This window comes from Camelina sativa, chromosome 3 (genome assembly GCF_030686135.1).
Source record: "Camelina sativa cultivar CO46 ecotype springtype chromosome 3, ASM3068613v1".
In the NCBI taxonomy this organism is placed as follows: domain Eukaryota; kingdom Viridiplantae; phylum Streptophyta; class Magnoliopsida; order Brassicales; family Brassicaceae; genus Camelina; species Camelina sativa.
Window position 1 is genome coordinate 9,069,409 of NC_141882.1, and position 17,159 is coordinate 9,086,567.

Below are 17,159 nucleotides of genomic sequence, written 5' to 3' on the forward strand. Positions count from 1 at the left end.
AATTTGATTCCTATTTTGTTTTTCAAAACATCTGAGTTTTGATTCTTAATATAAAAAGAACTTCGATTCACATTTATTTAAATATTAAAAATATAACTTAATGAAATTTTAAAATATTACCAATATGTAAAATTACAATTTTTTAAGAATACTATATAATATGGTTATATAGTAGATGAGTTATAAAGAAGAGATGTTGGAATTAATAAAATTTTAATAAATTTGTGCTAACAAGGGTTAAATCCTCATTTTATTATTTGTCAACACTATTAATATTAGAATTTACATATAAAAAATAAAGTTGATTCAACTAAGATTGTGTAAAATAAATAAATTATTAGGAAAATGTGACTTAATCATAGCGTATAAATGACGTACTATGTAATTAGATCCCTAATATTTTGTTATAATAATTAAAAATCAAAATAGAATCTTAAACACTAAACAAAACAAACTAAATATAACAAACAAAATGATCATAAAGTATATTGTGAGTTAAAAATTAATATAAACATTCAGCCGCACAAACTGTCGGGAAATTTAGTTATTTCTTTATTTAAAAAACATCTAATATTTAACTAATATATATATATATATATATATATATTATATGCACGCGGTGTAACGCGGGTTAAAATCTAGTATAATGATACATGCTAAATCATATTACAATTAGTAATTCATGCTAAATCATATATTACAATTAGTAATAACGTTAAATTAGTAGTTTTTTTTAATAATAATACATGCTAAATCATATTACAATTACAGTTAGTAATTCAGAACCACAATATTACAATCAAATCTCCCAACCTAAAATAAAATGAATTGAGAAGAATACTAGTAATCGATTGGTTCGGAACTACCAAACCAGAAACTGAATTAAATTATAAAGTTGGTTTACAAATGCTAACACTCGTCATTTTAAAGAAGTAACGGGCAGGCACTCTCAAGAACGCACCAAACTTCGCTGTCCAACATGTTTAAATTATACAATTGCATCCAACATCTATATATACATTTTTCGATACATTTATGAATCTAAGTTCATACCAATTAATGTCATTGGCACTAAATTTTAAAATTATATTTTACTTTAAATAATATTAAATTTGGAATCTAATCGAAGAATATTTTCTCCTATTCAAATTTCCAAAAATATTGGACCAATACCCATTAGCATTAAATATTTTTATATTTAATTAATCCATTCTCTATAAAAAAAATATACTAAACGTTAATTACAATTGATTTACCATAGACAATAATAACAGCCGAGATTTCCGATTAAACTTCATGTAGACTATGGAAATTATACACTACATATAAACCATTACATGCATACAATAGAAATTATACACTACATAATATATAGATGTAAAACTATAGTAGATTTAAAAAATACAAAAGATATCATTTACATATATAGTTAATATAATAAATCAATTTTATTTTGCCTTTCTAAAGAAAAAATATAGCCCGTAGTGTATCACAGGTCAATATCTAGTGTTTTAAGATAGTCAAATAAAAAAAAAATTATAAATTTTTATCAATTAATGTTAATAAAAACTATTGGTTAATAATTATGAGCCATAAATAAATAATGCATTTATAACTAAATATATATTTTTTTAATTTGTACAAAAACTCTACAAAATCAATCTTTTTAATACAAAGATGGATTATTGGTAAATGTTGATGAGTCATGACTTAAAATTATAATATTAAAAGAGAAGTACAAATAAAGAATGTCTAAAATTATGACGAAGTTGTAGTGTATTACAAAGGTGTAGTCGAAAGGACTAGTAAGCTTGGTTTAGTAACCTACATACGGGAAGATACTAGCTTTCCTTAGAAGCATCTCAAGGTAACCAATGATTATGCATGTTTTCCACTTGTTGCAACGTCTGCTATATATAAATAAATCATCATGTTGCGATCCATTTGTCAATCTAGATCTTATGGCAATTGGAGGACGCATATGCTGAGGAAGAGGAAAACTGTTGGGAAATTCAGCCATGTACTCTCACAGTCTCTACAACGTCTACACACAAAAGAAATATTGAAGAGTTCAAGTTGTTTGGAAAAATTATCTCAGCTCAACAAGATTCCGTGAAGAGGTGTAAATGTTCTGTTTTTCATATTTTAGATACTGCTCAATGCTCTTGGTTTGATATAATATGCAAATATTTTCAACAACAGTAAGATAACATTATATCTGTGTATAATATGGGGTTTCTAAACGATACACATCACTATATTTTATCTCCAAACTCTTTAGTTTTCTGTAAATGCATGGCTGGATTCTGCCTTTTTCCTTGCTTCGTTCCCATCAATGGCATCTTGTAATTTCATCAGAATCTCCTCACTATGCTTCTTGGACATGGTCATTTGATATTGAAGTCCCTGCAGCTTGGTTTCATACTGTTCTTTAATGAAAATGATTCTCAACGACGATGTCTTTTCACGGGAACGATTACACTCAGCTTCATCATTCCTTCACCTCTTTCAAATGATTGGACAACCTGTTGAACTCCGCTGATTTCCAAATCTGCTCAGAGAGCTTCTGAGTGAGGCCATTGCACCTATTTTTCAGTGTTTCAAGCTCACTCGCACCTTTTCCACACAGCCCAGTTAGTATATCTTTTAGTATCTCAACTGTAGGTTCCGCCTCTGCCTTTATATTATTAAGCTATCTATAACTTGAGACCACTGTCTGGTTTGATATATTATACAAATATATTCAACAACAGTGAAATAACAGAAGTTTTACTAGTAATGAAGAAGCCATGCCACTATATCTGTGTTCTCAACTACGCTTTTCATTCATTTAACTAAAGAATATGGGGTTTTCTATACAATACAGAGAAGAGATACATGACTTCGAGATCCCCCATATCTTGAATAAAGAACAATTATATTAAGCTATCTATAACTCGAGACCACTGTTAGAACTTGGACTTATTCAACATTCTTGGAACTTATATACATAGTAAGTAACATCTGTGCATTAATGTTCACCAAGAGTTGCTGACGATGAGCGGTTCAAGAGCATAGCCTTCTTTGATGCCCTAACGTTCTTCAGAGTCATCATGAGCTTTTGTCTCTCCCCTTCAACCTCTGCAAACTTGAGGCTTAGCTGAGAATAACGGTCATGCATTTCCCTAAGCTCTGTCTCCATAGATGAATACCGGCCTTTGGTCTCCAGCATTTCTTCAATTAGATTGTTTATGTCTCTGAAACTCTGGAAGATTGCTTCGTCATCGGTGTGTTGCTTCAAGAAAGAGCTGCAAATTGAGGCAAAAAGGAATAAGTTCAACGTCTAGTATAGAGTTTGACTCGTTCCTGCAGTATCTTGGTTTTACAAAGGCGAAAATAAATAACAGAATCTTGGATTCATGTACCTCTGGAAATGGATGGTTGATTTTTTCTTTCCACGCAATGCTTCAGCAAGTTCTATCTCCAGTGCAAGAACCCTTTCCAATGCGTTTCCGCAACTGAAGTTCTCATGAGATAGAGGGAAGATACTTTGCAGTTCTTCTTTTGCCTGTTGGAAAGATGATCATAAGACTTCTGGACACACATGCTTCAATATATATTACAATCTCTAAAAGGTAAACATCCGCACCTGACGCAATTGTATAAGCTCCTGTTCCAAACCCGGAAATCTGGCGTCTGAATCATTGTCATCTTGAGGTTGAAGCAGATTCTCATTCTTCATCCGTTCTAGCTGTAAAGAAGACAAAAGAAATGATCCAGTGTCACAAACATAAAATTGTTCTGCAGATACTAACCAACAAGTAGACATTGTGAAATAAAAAATTGCAATCCAATCCAACCAAAGTCAGATATTAATACATCCAATAATTTTAACTCCACTCATTAGAAATTTTAACCAGCAATCCAAATATTACCTCATTGTTCAAGTGATCCATGCTAGACCTCAAAGTCTCTGCCCTGAAATTATTATTGATCAAAGCAAGGCTTTCTTCACTTTTGTCCAGCACCATTGCTTCTCCAGAAGGTAATTGGTCTCCGTTTCCGTTTACATTGCTCAATTGAATAGCACCCTGATGAACAATAAACATACATTAAAAGGTGTAAATATAATAAGCATAATAAACAACTAATCATAGCAGCACCTTCTTTCCCATTGAGTCACAGAAAACAATATGCCTAATATGTAACTAGGGAAATATTTACAGATTACATCGAAATACGTAGTAGATTAATCACGTAAACTAGTTACGCATAACATTTCATAAAGATGGAGCAGAACTTTAACATGACTGGTTGGAGCAGAACTAATTTTAATGATACCATGAACTTGAAGAAATCTAACTTCCAAATAACTGCTAGTTTGACCTGATAGTTACCTCAATGTTTGACCTGGGACTGATGGTTCCCACTGTGGGAACAAAACAAGCACCATCCCTTTGCTCGTGGTTCATCAAGTCGCCTGAAGACAATGCAGATATATTCTTATCAGCCAACTCTGATACACGATCATCCATGCTCAATCTATCATGTTCTCCCCTCTCAATATTTTTATGAGAGCTGTAACGTTGTACTAGTTCTCTCAATGATTCTAATTCTTTGGCCATTTTCAAGTTTTCCTCTTTGCATTGCTGCAGAAGAGCTTCAAGCCTCTGTTTTTCTTCTTTGCACCACTCAAGACTTAATAATGAACAATCCAGCTCAGCCTTCATCATGTCATAATCTGTCATTTTCTCACGTTTATCATGGATAACAGATTGTCGATCAGCCTCCAATTCCAATATTTTATCTCCGAGCTCTTTAGTTCTCTTAAAATGGCTAGATTCTGCCTTTTTCCTTGCTTCATTCTCATCAATGGCATCTTGTAATTTCATCAGAATCTCCTCACCATGCTTCTTGGACATGGTCAGTTGATATTGAAGTTCCTGCAGCTTGGTTTCATACTGTTCTTTGATGAAAATGATTCTCAATGACTCCTGCTGTGGAGTTAGCGGGGCTTTATAGTCGGCCTTTTCACGGGCACGATTGCATTCAGCTTCAGCATTGTCCTTAAGCTCTTTCAAATGATTGGACAAGCTTTTGAACTCCTCTGTTTTTAAAATCTGCTCAGAGAGCTTCTGAGTCAGATCACTGCACCTATTTTTCAGTGTTTCAAGCTCACTGGCACCTTTTCCACACAGCCCAGTTAGTTTGTCTTTTAGTATCTCAACAGTAATTTCCGCCTCAGCCTTTAACACCGTCAAATTTTCTATTTCTTCTTCATGCACAACCAACAAAGATTTCAACTGTTCGACCTCATCAGCACATAAGTTTCTCTCAGAGGAACTTCTTTCTGCATTCTCATCCCTAGTTGCGTGCTCTTTGAGTTCCACTGACATTTCATGATTTCTATCAGCAAGAGCTCTATTCTTAGTCATGGAAGACTCTAGTTCAGAGTTTAAGACTTCAAGACTAATCAATAACTGATTATTTTCTTCCATATACCGCGTTTCGTTGACTAGACAGTGGTTAAGGGCAGATTCCACATCAGTGTGCTTCTTTTGAAACTCAAGGTGGCTCTTAGAGCAGCAGCTAAGTTGTTCTCCAAGGTCATTAATACAGATCTCAGACTGGATCTTTGTAAAAGTAAGCTGAACATCTGCAGCCACTAAACATTGATAAAGTTCTTCTATAAAAGAAGACTCTCGATGAGCATTTCTGACATACTCTAAACGTTGAAAAGACTTTTCAGATTCCAGCTCAGCTACCATCTTCTCCAAAAGTTCCACTTGAGATTTTTGCAAATCAAAGTTCTCCAACAACAAATGCTTTTCATCTAACTCAGAGGCGAGTTCTTCAACTCTGCTGTCTAAGTTGTCTCTCAAACTTCTCTCCATTTTCAGTACTGATTTTACAGAGTCGAGATCTGCCAACAACTTTATATTAACATTCATATGCTGAGCTCCTATATTACGAGAGTCATTGAACGCATTCAGTACCTCACAATGTTCCTTGTGGAGCTTTTCAGCATAAGTCTCCCATTCAGTTCTTGTGAAAATAACCTGGATATCTGCTGCTACTGAAAATTCCATCATTTCAAGTAACTGAGATTCCAAATCGGAAATATATGATGAATCACGATTCAAGCTTCTCAGAGATGTTCCATATTTTGTTAGACAAAGAGCGTGAGTTTCCTTCTCCAGCTCCAGATCGGACACCATTTGCTTAAGACGGACCAACTCAGAGCTTTGCTCATCAAAACTCATCAATTTGGAACTTTTCACAAGCAACTGCGACGTAAGATCTTCCATTTTAATTTCTAGTTCCTGCCTCAAGCTTTTTTCAAGTCCCAACTCGTGGTCACATGTTGTCTTTAAATTTTCAAGCTCACGCACAAGACCCAGCGTTTCCTGAGATTTATCCTGAAGAGAATCGAGAACACGTTTTTTTTCCTCAGCCAGTTCTTCCACAAGCAGCTTAGTTCTTCCATGTTCAACAGCTACAGAGCTTAATTCACTAATCTCTTGACCAAGTCCCTCATTCTTGGTAACAAGCAGATGCATTTCATTCTCAAAATAGCCAAGACGAGAAAGAAATTCCATGTGACGGCTCTCATAGTTTTGTTCAGCTTCAGTAATAACCTTCATTTTGTCCATGATAGACTCAGTTTCCAACTGAAGTCTCCGGAGGAGGGCAGTGGAAGCTTCTAGTTTAGTGACCAGAAAATGTACATCATTCTCATGCTTCTGCTTGAGCTTCATAACATCAGACTCAGCATCCCTTACATATGACTCTGCCTTGGATTTTTCTTTCATCAGATCATTGTTCTCTGATATAAGTACGAAACATTTTTCACATATCTTACACAGGAATTTATCAAGCTGCTCTGTTAAATCATGGGACTCCAAATCAAGATCCACTCCCTCTTCCCACAGGGGCAACGAAACAAGTTTTTCATTGTAGCAGCCTAACGTGTTTCTCAACTTGTCTTTCAGACTACTAAAGTTTTGCTGTAGATTTTCATTTGCTGTGACCAGATCATCAAGCTTACCTCTCACAGAATCAAACTCAGCCTGCACAGCAGCAAGCCTTGTCTGAAAATGATTTTTTTCCAGCGCTTCTTTCTCCATAAGCCCTGTAAGCTCTTTTTTCTCACAAATGCATGTCTCATAAATGGTCTTCCAATTCTTGGACTGCAACACTGGAGATTCAAGTTCATCAATCTTTTGCAGAAGGATAAGGTTCTCCTGAGTAATATTCTGCAAACTTGCTTCTACAATTTGATTCTGCATAGCTACAGAATTCCATTTGGCAATGCATGTGGTTTTCTCCTCCTCCAGGGAGCAAACCTCGTCCAAAGTAATATCCAGCCTCTGCTTCAACATTTCCTTGGCCTCTGTTGAAAGCTCCAGCTGCCATCCTAGTTCATCAATTTTCGCTTTCATGATCCTTATGTCAACACTTGCTTCAATAAAAATTTCCCGTAGAATGTTCGAGAATACTTCCAGATATAAGTTCCTTGAGTGCATCTCATAGAGTTCTTCTTCAACTTTTTGATATAGGCTTTCTTGCACATAAAGAGATCTCTTCAAATCTTCTAGAAGAATATCACCTTTTATGGGGTGTTCCTTCATCCCCTTTTTCTCATTCTGAAACTGTGTGAGTTTTACATCTCGAACTTCCTGTTTCTCAGGCTTTGAATCATCTGTTGACAGGATGCATTCGTGAAGGCTTTGTGGAGGGTCTGGAAAAGCTTGCTTAATGAGGTTCTCATTGGTCTCAAACATAGATACGACCTGGGATGAAAGCAATTCAAGATCCTTCTGTAGATGGTTGACAGCAATAGAATAATTTAAGCGGGCCCTTTTAAGTGCTGCCTCTGCAGCCATAGCTCGTTTATCCAGTTCTTCATTCAAAGAGTCTAAAGCTTTCTTCTCCTCACAAAATCGTAGTGTTTGCTCATTCATATCTTGGCGCAACGTTTCCATCTCAGCCTTCCCACCAGAGATACTATAGACGCACGTGGAATGTTCAGTCCTTAGACTCTGTAACTCTACTAGCAACTGCCTTTGAGTTTCCTCAAGCTCCTGGACCAGAGATTCATAATAGCATTCCATCTGATCCATTTTCTTGGTAAGGCTATCACGTTCAGCTTTAGACTCGTCGAGCCCTCGTACAAGCTCGAGTATCTTATCTCTCATGGCACTAACAGATTCTGCTGAATTGGGTTCACGAGAAGTAAGATCAGGCATACCAAGATATTGAAGTGGATCGAGTTCTGGTTGATAAATATCAGTGTCCAACTCGGAACCTGATACTAAATGCTCTGCTTTTGACACGCCTCTCTCTTTCTTATCGGTCGTGGTAATTTTCTCAGATGGTATTGTGCTGAAGTGAGATATAGGCTGGCCAATCTGCCTTTTAAAATCCTGTAGAACTCCAAGCAGAGACTCAAAGTCTGAGAGGAACACTCTTAAGTCTCTGTCATGGTAGCCATAGCTAACTTTGTTTTGTATTTCTCGTATATTATCCTCTACAACTAAAAGTCCCTGCAGCCATCTTAGTTGTAGACTGTGTGGAACATTATCTTGGTCTTTGCTATTATATAGCATGTGTGATTTGACGCTACGTAGACGCTCCATCTCTTCTTTTAACTTTGAGCACTCTGATTTCAGCACAGATACTTCTCTGACCAAATGATCCCCGGAACCAATCTCTGATATAAGTATCTGAGAAAAATCTTGAGCTTTGGAACCTATATCATCTGCATGGCACTGTAGCGAACTCACTTCAATCTTAATCTCGTTAATGGATGATTCCATGTCGTCCAAGAATCCTTTAAGCTTATTGTTGTCTTCTATAGCATTTCCCAAATCGCTATTCCTACCAAGATAGTCTGAACCCCAGCTATGCTGCCACTCACGACCGTCTTTCTCTTTCAGCGGACTCTGAGCAACTCCACTCAGATCTCCAGATACCACGCTTTTGAGGCTATCAAGTTCATTCGTGCTGGATATATCGTGTTTCTCTGCACTTAGGCTCCCTGATGTGTTTGAAGAGACATCAAATCCCAGTCCTGAATCAAGGTCATGTTTCCCCACAGTTTCTTCAACTAAAGAATTATCTCGGAACTTTTCTTTGAAACTCCCTCTTATATTTGTCTGCAAATAAATAAATTGTGTCAACACCCTCACATGATATTTAAGAATATAAGTTGTGTCAACACCTTCACACCAAATTAGTTTGAAAGTTGTGTTCTATGAGAAGGTGACCATGAAACTACATACAAATCAGGATATTATATTTTTGAAAGCATATTGTACAATCATGGATCCATCAAGAGCAAAGTAAATTTTGGGGTGAAAACCTGAAAGAACACATTCATAAAGATATTATGGGAAAAGAAGACCAAACCTTATCAACATGAAAAAGAGTCTCATCAGAAGGTGATATCCTGCCACGAGAAGACTCGTCAGGACTGCTATGGTCAGGGGTCGCTGATGGACCCCTCTCACTGAGTTCTCTCTGCTGCTCGAACTCTCTGAAACCAGTTTTTGAAGTTAAAAGCTGTATAGTGACCTGAAAACAAAAACAAAAATGTTGAGATTCCAATCTATAAGCTTAAGAAAGAAGTCTATTTCTTCATCGGAACGTGAGAAACAGAGAATAGATACTAAATGGTCCATACATGTAAGATAGCTCCTGAATCACAACCTTGCAAGGGCAATGGCACAGCACAAGGTTTTAAGGCGTCAGCATATTCAGCAAGGTTGATCATAGCCTCTCCAAGGATACTAGATCTAGAAGTACCCTGATCTCATAAGAATGCAAAGGGAAGAATAAATTAACTCTGAAATTAGAAGTCAGAAAAAAAGAAGAAGAGAAAAGATAGGAAAAAAAAGTAGAATGATACCATAGCCACAACAATCTTATAAAGCTTTTCATCATAGTGCTTGGTCCTTGTATCCTGAAGTAGCCTTGTAGTTTCATAAATGGGATCACCCCACTTGCAAGTTCCGTTTCTCACAAGCGCTTTTGTTGTCTTTGCTGTAGCTTTTACGGAGTCAGCAGGAATGAAAGATATGAAGAGTTTGTCCCATCCCACTTGTGGAACCTTTTAAGAAAGAAAAACAAAACACCCATCAGATCACCACTGTGCACATTCAGCAAGCACACACCATCAACATCTTTTATAACTAAACTACTCACGAGATACAAAGTTTCACACCAACAGCATAAGAACACAAGCAAAAAGCAATAAGAAGTAAATGAATTACATTTCAAGCTTACAGAGATACTGACTTATTAGTTTATTTGACTTACATGGGTAGCGTGAAACTGCAATCGAAAGACCACTTTGACTTTGGCTTTCTCCAGCTTCCATTTGGCCAGTCTCGACATTACTCAAAAAAATAATCAAAACAGTCTGTCTCACCTGCAACTGCAAGCAACACAAATATGGAAACAAACAAGCTCAATTTTCGTTTTCCGTGTTCATCTTCATATATATGTTTCAGTTACAGCCCTTAATCCTAGCAAGAACAAATACTAGATAGAACAATTTAAAAACAAGATTAGAACAATGAAACCAAACAGTGCAAGCCGAGATCTTCTAAGTCACTCCAGCCCTTGAAAGATTCCAGATGCTAATTCCACTAAATCACCACAAACTATCAAATGATCCCTCAATTCCGAAATAAAGCAAAGAGATTTTTATGAAAAAAAAAAAATAGCGAAACAGAAACAAAAATCTAAAAGTAAACACTTGCTAGTTAGTAACCCTCAGATCCAATCTAACCTTAAACTATATAACCCAATTTGTAAACACCTCCAATCGAGAGTAAGAGATCCGAATCAAGTGACACATTACTTAGCCAAATTAAGAATAAGTTCCACTATCTATCAACAAACACATTCTCCAGATTTAGTAGCTCGAAGAAACACCCAAACACTGGGAACAAAATTACTCACTAGAACAACAAATCAAGTCGTGAATTCTTTAATAATGGCTGAAACAAAAAAAATAGCAATAAAAACAAAAACAAAGAAAGCTTTGATCTTGATTGGGTTAATTGCATAAAATGGAGATGAAGTGGATGGATCATTACCTAGTTAACGGATCTGAATTGGGTACTACTTATGTCGGAAGCAAACTAATAATAAACGCCCGACCAATGAAAGAAGAATCTCTCTCTCTCACTTGTTCTTCTTCTTCTTCTTCTTCTTCTCCAGGCTTTTCCCACTTACTGAATCTCTCCGGATAATAATAATAATAATAATAATAATAATAAAATATAAAGTCTGTGAATTTTCAAAATTGGGGATTAATTAAAACTGTATTAACGGATCTAGAGGAGATTCAAGGCAAGAATTAGGGATTTGGAGGGAGAGAGAGAGAGAGAGGGAGATTAGGTTAGGTTTTTTTTTTTTTTTTTTTTGATTATTGATTGATTTTGTTGTTGTTAAGTGTTGGTGATTTGGTGAAATATCACAACGGTAGGAGATGAGAGAATGAAAAGAGTACAGTACTTAATTAGTAGTAGTCAGTGTATGTAATGTGTTGTTGACAAGGGTTTAAGTTTTGTATTTAGACAAAAAGGGTTGATTAAGAACAGAGACATCCCGCCAAAGCCCCTCTATTATCATTCTTAATTTCGCTTTCATTTAATTTTTTTATTTTTTATCATATGGTCCCATTTTTTTTTAATTATAGAAGTAGTAATGAAGATTTTTTTATTTATTTATTATGTCAGGGTGTATTTATTTTTTTGGAAGCCTTGGAGGCTTGGAGGCGAGTGACCAATTCGAATATTATTTTTTACATAAATCTGATTAATGATCAAACAAATGTGTATAGAATAATTTTAATAACCACATTAATTAAAAATAAAAATAAAAAGCATTACTAGTAAAAGTTAATGATGTCAATGGTTAATATCGTAAGATTTACTTCACACTCCATGACAGCATAAACGATTTTTAAAGATTTTTTATTTTATTTTTATTATTATACAAGTATAGATTTTGCTCCAAATTTTTATCCAAATATCATGAGAGTTTGAGGTTATATCACCTAGGACTAGTACTGGGACAAAAAAACCAACCGAAGCAACCGTACCGAACCGAACCGAAAGTTTGGGTATTCGGTTCGGTTTCGGTTATTAGGGCTAAACCGATCGGCAAGCTTCTAAAACTAAAATCGGTTCTCGGTTATTTCGGTTTGGTTCCACTAAACCGATCGGTTAACCGAACTTAATTAAACCTAGTAATAAACAATAGTCTTCACTTCACTTCTTCAAGCTTCTCTCCGCATCTTTTCTTTTTAGTTTTTACGCGACACAAACGGCTAGTGATTCTACTTCCTGTATGCTTCAATTTAATTTCGTCTCTGCATTCTCAGGCTCTTAGCTTAGTCTCTGCATCATCTCAGACTTCTAAGTCTCAGCTTAACTTCTGTTTGGTGAGATTCATTTATTTGATTTTTCATCTTTTTTTTTTCTCTACTACATTACAGATTACAGTTTTGACTTTGATCTTCTTTAGTTCTCTAATTCTCTTAATCAAACGTCATAGAGTATTAGAAATTTAGAATATTAGTTGTTGTTGTCTTGTTGTTATATTATATTAGTTTGATTGTTTTTTTCTATTATTGGTTGAGGTTTAGTGATTTTGATTTATGAGTAAGATAAAACTATGAATCTTTATTGGTGATGATTTATGTGTGAATTAAACAACAGCAATTGGAGCCATTTGCGTAAGATAAAGATATATAATTATGTATGAAGTTTGAACAAAAAACTAGATACACTTTTTTTTCTTGTTCTATACATGTGTGTTGATATTTTTTGTCTTTCGTCTTTATCAACTGATATGTGTGATTTATTATGTTATGTCTCTTTTGATGTTTGTTTTCAGTTTGTGTTATCTATGTATGACTTAAGACTCATATTATGTCCACGCTCAGTACTATATGTTTTTAGTTTTTGTAATGTATGAAACTATGACTTATGCTTACGATATGTCCGATCAATTAATTAGGTGAACATTGCAATATCATTACAACTTATATTTTACAACACTACACATTATAGATTATAGATTATCATCATTTATATATCTCTTAAATTGATTTTTATCATAATATCGATAAAAATCAATTTAGAAATGGATAAAAAGCAATTAGAAAGGCAAAATCGAAATAACCAAGCTTATCCAAATTAAATCTGAATTAACCGAATTAACTGAACAAAAGCGATTTTATCCGATTTTTTTTGATAATTTCGGTTTATTTCAGTGAAAAAATAAAAAACCGAATTTGTCTACAACCGAACCGAACCGATTTTGAGTTTCGGTTATTGCGGTAACAAATTCAAAATCTAAAAAAACCGAAAAACCGAAACAACTGAATTGAAAAAACCGAAAAAACCGAAGTCCCAAGACTACCTAGGACATGTATTTTATGTCCATCATAAAACGCATTAATCAAAAGAAGAAAAAGAATTTAAAAATCGAAAAAAAATAAAAAGTAAATGCAATGGTGGCCCCAAAACGGCGAGATATAATGGTGGGAGGGTTCTCGAGTGAGCGGGTCTCTTTATCTCCCGGTCACACAGCTAAGCTATTTCCACTTTAGCACGTGAACATGAACGTATGTGATCGTCGTACGTGGTGTTCGATCCAACGACAGCATCTACGCACGCGTCGATGACGCTAGCTGGTTCCTATTTGCAATGCTACTGTCTTGGGCCAAAGCCCGAATTAATGATTGTCTCTATATTTTAATTTTCACCACTAGATTGTAAATTCAGATTAGTATTAATCTCAATCTTAAAAAATGAAAATATGTTTCCAAGACTGTAGTACTGTACTGTAGTAAGTGGTAGTGATCTTTTTTTAGACAAAAATAGATTTACTTAGACTATCTCCAATCATTTCCCCTATTTTTTCCATTATAATAGAGAATCTCTATAATAGAGGAGAGTTTTGCTCCAATGGTTTTCTCTATTTTTTCTTCTAAAAAAAATATTCCAAATAGATTCTTTTTTATTTTACAATTAACACATTTTATTTATAAAAATTGCAAACTAACCCATTTTACTTTAAATTTGTAACACTTTCATAAAATTATTATTTTTATTTAAATTAAATTTGTAAAACTTTCACAATATTTTAGCGATATTGGTGGATCCCAAAGTAATTTACCGGATTATTAAGTTATTAGTTTTTTGTATTAAAATAGTTATTATGGATTGAATGAAAAATAAATATTATAATTTATAGAAATTATCTTTTCCAAATGGTAGTCTCAATATTTTAGAATAAATATTTATACTTAAATTTATATTATTAGTTTTTTAAAATACTTATTTTATTAAATTTGTATTATTAGTTCTTAAAACTATTTATTTTGGTCATAAATAAAAGAAGTTAAAGATTAAGATGACTACTTTACAAATAAAATAGTTCACCTCTATTTATAGAGGAAAAATAGAATTCCTCTAAAAATAAGAGAAAAAAAATAGCAATCTCTATTATATAGGTCTATTTATAGAGGTGAAAATAGAAAACGATTGGAGATGCTTTTACACACTTAACTTTTAACGAGTAGTGAATAGAGTTTTTTTGTTAAATGTTAAAGGCAGATGTGAAAGCATTGAAACAATAATCTTTTCTAATTAAATAGTTACTTGTTGCTTTTCATAATGTTTTGTAGACTTGTAGTGCATGTATGGGACCAAAAAAACGTCGAATATATAAAAGAAAGTTCTTCAAAAATCTAGGAATCGAAAGAAGAAGCGCATTATCGTTTATTCTTTCTCTGATTTTCTAATGTACTCTTTAAAGTTTATGTGTAATGGCGATCGATGGATATATCATACATGTAACTTCCTTCCAAAATATCTGATAATTTTTATTGGTAGTTTATTGATACCGACCCACTCATGACTCATACCCATCTTGCCACTGGGTATAACTAATATTAATTTACCGTTTTTGAGATGCTTCTTCTTCTCGTCTTTTGCTAAACGGTTTAACTATAATTTGCCACGACAAGAAAATGAAAAAGAAACTATAATTTGACAAACACAAAACAACATTGTATTTCTTACGAATCATGATCATAAACCAAATATAGTTATTCTTTCTTTCAACAACCACAAAAAAAAAAAATAACTTACAAGCAACATATACTTCACTTGAATTTATGTAAAACTAAATAGTAAATATCATTAGCCACTATAGTTTTTTTTTTTTTTTTTTTTTTTTTTTTTTTTTTTTTTTCTAGTAACGAAGCTACATGTCTTTTGATTTCTAGTTCTTATAGTTTTTTTTTATATAAATTTTTTAAGCTTTTGTAGGGTAAAAAGATTGCAAGGAGGAAAAAGAAAAGTGGTTACGGTATACATTACAAAACATAAATAATATCTTTCGAATATATAAATTCAAATTCGATTGTGTTGAATCAAAACATTATATTTGACTTGAAGCAGTCGAAGATTCATTATTTGGCTATTCTCTAAGAACTGTTAAAATGAGGTTTTTGTTTTCTTTTTTGTAAGTTGCACATCTAGGCTCTAAGCCTCTAACAAGACTCATTAACTCTTTCGACTACTTAAAAATTAACCTAAGTATATCGAACTAATTAAATGTAGTGTTTAGTGTTCCTCCGGAGGAATTTTATCTGGTTTACGAAACAGAAGCCACGACACGGGCTACGTTCATTGCTTCGTTAGACGTTCCTGTAATATTATAACTCGTAAAACATAAAGAGTGCGATGCTTAATGCTTCCGACTTTGTGACTTTAGTTAATCATATACGTCTCTCTATATTATACTAAGAATAATCCAAATACGTCTAATTTAATTTGCAATATATTTAGTACTAAGTGGATGTAATCATATCCGGATCTATCTTAGATGTGCATCAACTTAATTTTTTTTTGTTTATCGTCTGACTACCGTTTCAACTTTTAAGTTCCTATCTTAATGAGGGATTAATTGTCGTATCTGTCGCCTCACAAATCTTTTACTGTCGACTACGATAAAAAAGGTAAAAACCGTTTGTTTTGTAATGACTATACAGAGATGATATTGTGCCGCTGAATGATCAGGATTCGCCGCGCAATTTTGAATTCTTCATTACTCGTCAGTCGTCGTCTATATATATTTTGAAACTTACGTGTCGTCTAGCGATTATTTGCGACGACGGCTTTAGACAAACCAGTTTTAAGTAAAATACCAACTGGTACAATGATTAGCATATTGAGTATTTGTTCAGTTTAAAGATTAATCATCTCACTTGAGGACTTTAGGTGTAATCGTTTAGTTTAACTAGCAAAAAACTAAACTAGTGAATGATCTTTTGATTAAATGATTACTTTTCTCAAGTATTGTTTTGAATAAACATTGAAGAATCTGATCATGTATACATTACTCGGTATAGCATGGGAGTTTTGTTGTCTGATTCAACAGTCAAACAATTCATGGGGGAAATGTATATGGGTTATAGTTTTCTGTTTAGGGTATATATATATGTATATTTATTCTCACTTTTCTAAGTAATGGAGCCAGTCTCTCTTTTGATAAACGTTAGCTAACACATCATTGGTTTACTACATAAATATGTGTATAATTCATATCCATCTCGATACATTAGGCACCTAAACGAGTATAATCCCATTTTAGTTTTTGTTTACGTCACCCCATTCATAAAAGAAAATACATTTTGATAATCTATATATAGTTCTGCCGACAAAGCAAAGAGAAAAAGATATATGGTCCACTTTGTATAAATAGTAAGCTTACCTGTAAAATAAAACATTGGACGACTTAAAAAAAAAACTATAGGACTCTAAAATCTGTTTCATTGATAACCACTCAACAAAGGACGAGGTAATCTCCTATGCTTCAGTAATAGAGTCAACCAAATTATACTGTTCTTCATTCTATCTGGCGATAGAGACACTTGAAACTAAAGCAACGACGATAACATTCGTATTTGTATAACATTATATTTAGATTCCCACTATTTGCGTACGTATAATATAATAGCTGTCAACAAAATGTACGTATAAATAAGTGGGAAACAGTATGACAAAAAAAAAAAAAGTGGGAAACAGAAAAATAAATCCAACTAAAATGGACCCACTGATTTATCTCTATATATTCATCCCAACCCCTAC

General features: G+C 33.8%; 1 protein-coding gene across 3 annotated transcripts; it reads right to left on the reverse strand.

The window, feature by feature from the left end:
* Positions 1-2,802: 2,802 nt before the first annotated feature.
* Positions 2,803-11,544, reverse strand: LOC104776324 (uncharacterized). Of its 3 annotated transcripts, XR_015590823.1 has the most exons (11): positions 11,085-11,535; positions 10,300-10,417; positions 9,890-10,090; positions 9,665-9,787; positions 9,391-9,555; positions 5,976-9,137; positions 4,377-5,902; positions 3,915-4,070; positions 3,629-3,730; positions 3,405-3,547; positions 2,803-3,287 (listed from the first exon to the last, which is right to left on the reverse strand). XR_015590823.1 is itself a non-coding variant. In XM_087501338.1 (10 exons), the coding sequence occupies exons 2-10, from the start codon at positions 10,375-10,377 to the stop codon at positions 3,011-3,013; spliced, it is 6,006 nt and encodes a 2,001-aa protein (XP_087357464.1). In that variant the 5' UTR covers positions 10,378-10,417; positions 11,085-11,544; the 3' UTR covers positions 2,803-3,010. The 3 variants fall into 3 exon arrangements, 2 of the variants coding, with proteins under 2 accessions (XP_087357464.1, XP_087357470.1); XM_087501338.1 differs by having other exon boundaries at positions 4,377-9,137; positions 11,085-11,544; XM_087501344.1 differs by having other exon boundaries at positions 4,377-9,137; positions 9,691-9,787; positions 11,085-11,453.
* Between the last annotated feature and the right edge of the window lie 5,615 nt (positions 11,545-17,159).

Coding starts and splice junctions, on each gene's coding strand:
- LOC104776324 (XM_087501338.1), bottom strand. CDS start 10,377: ATGTCGAGACTGGCCAAATGGAAGCTGGAGAAAGCCAAAGTCAAAGTG. Junction 9,138..9,390: donor CTCTTTTTCATGTTGATAAG/GTTTGGTCTTCT, acceptor ATTTATTTGCAG/ACAAATATAAGAGGGAGTTT. Junction 3,731..3,914: donor TGGATCACTTGAACAATGAG/GTAATATTTGGA, acceptor TCTTCTTTACAG/CTAGAACGGATGAAGAATGA.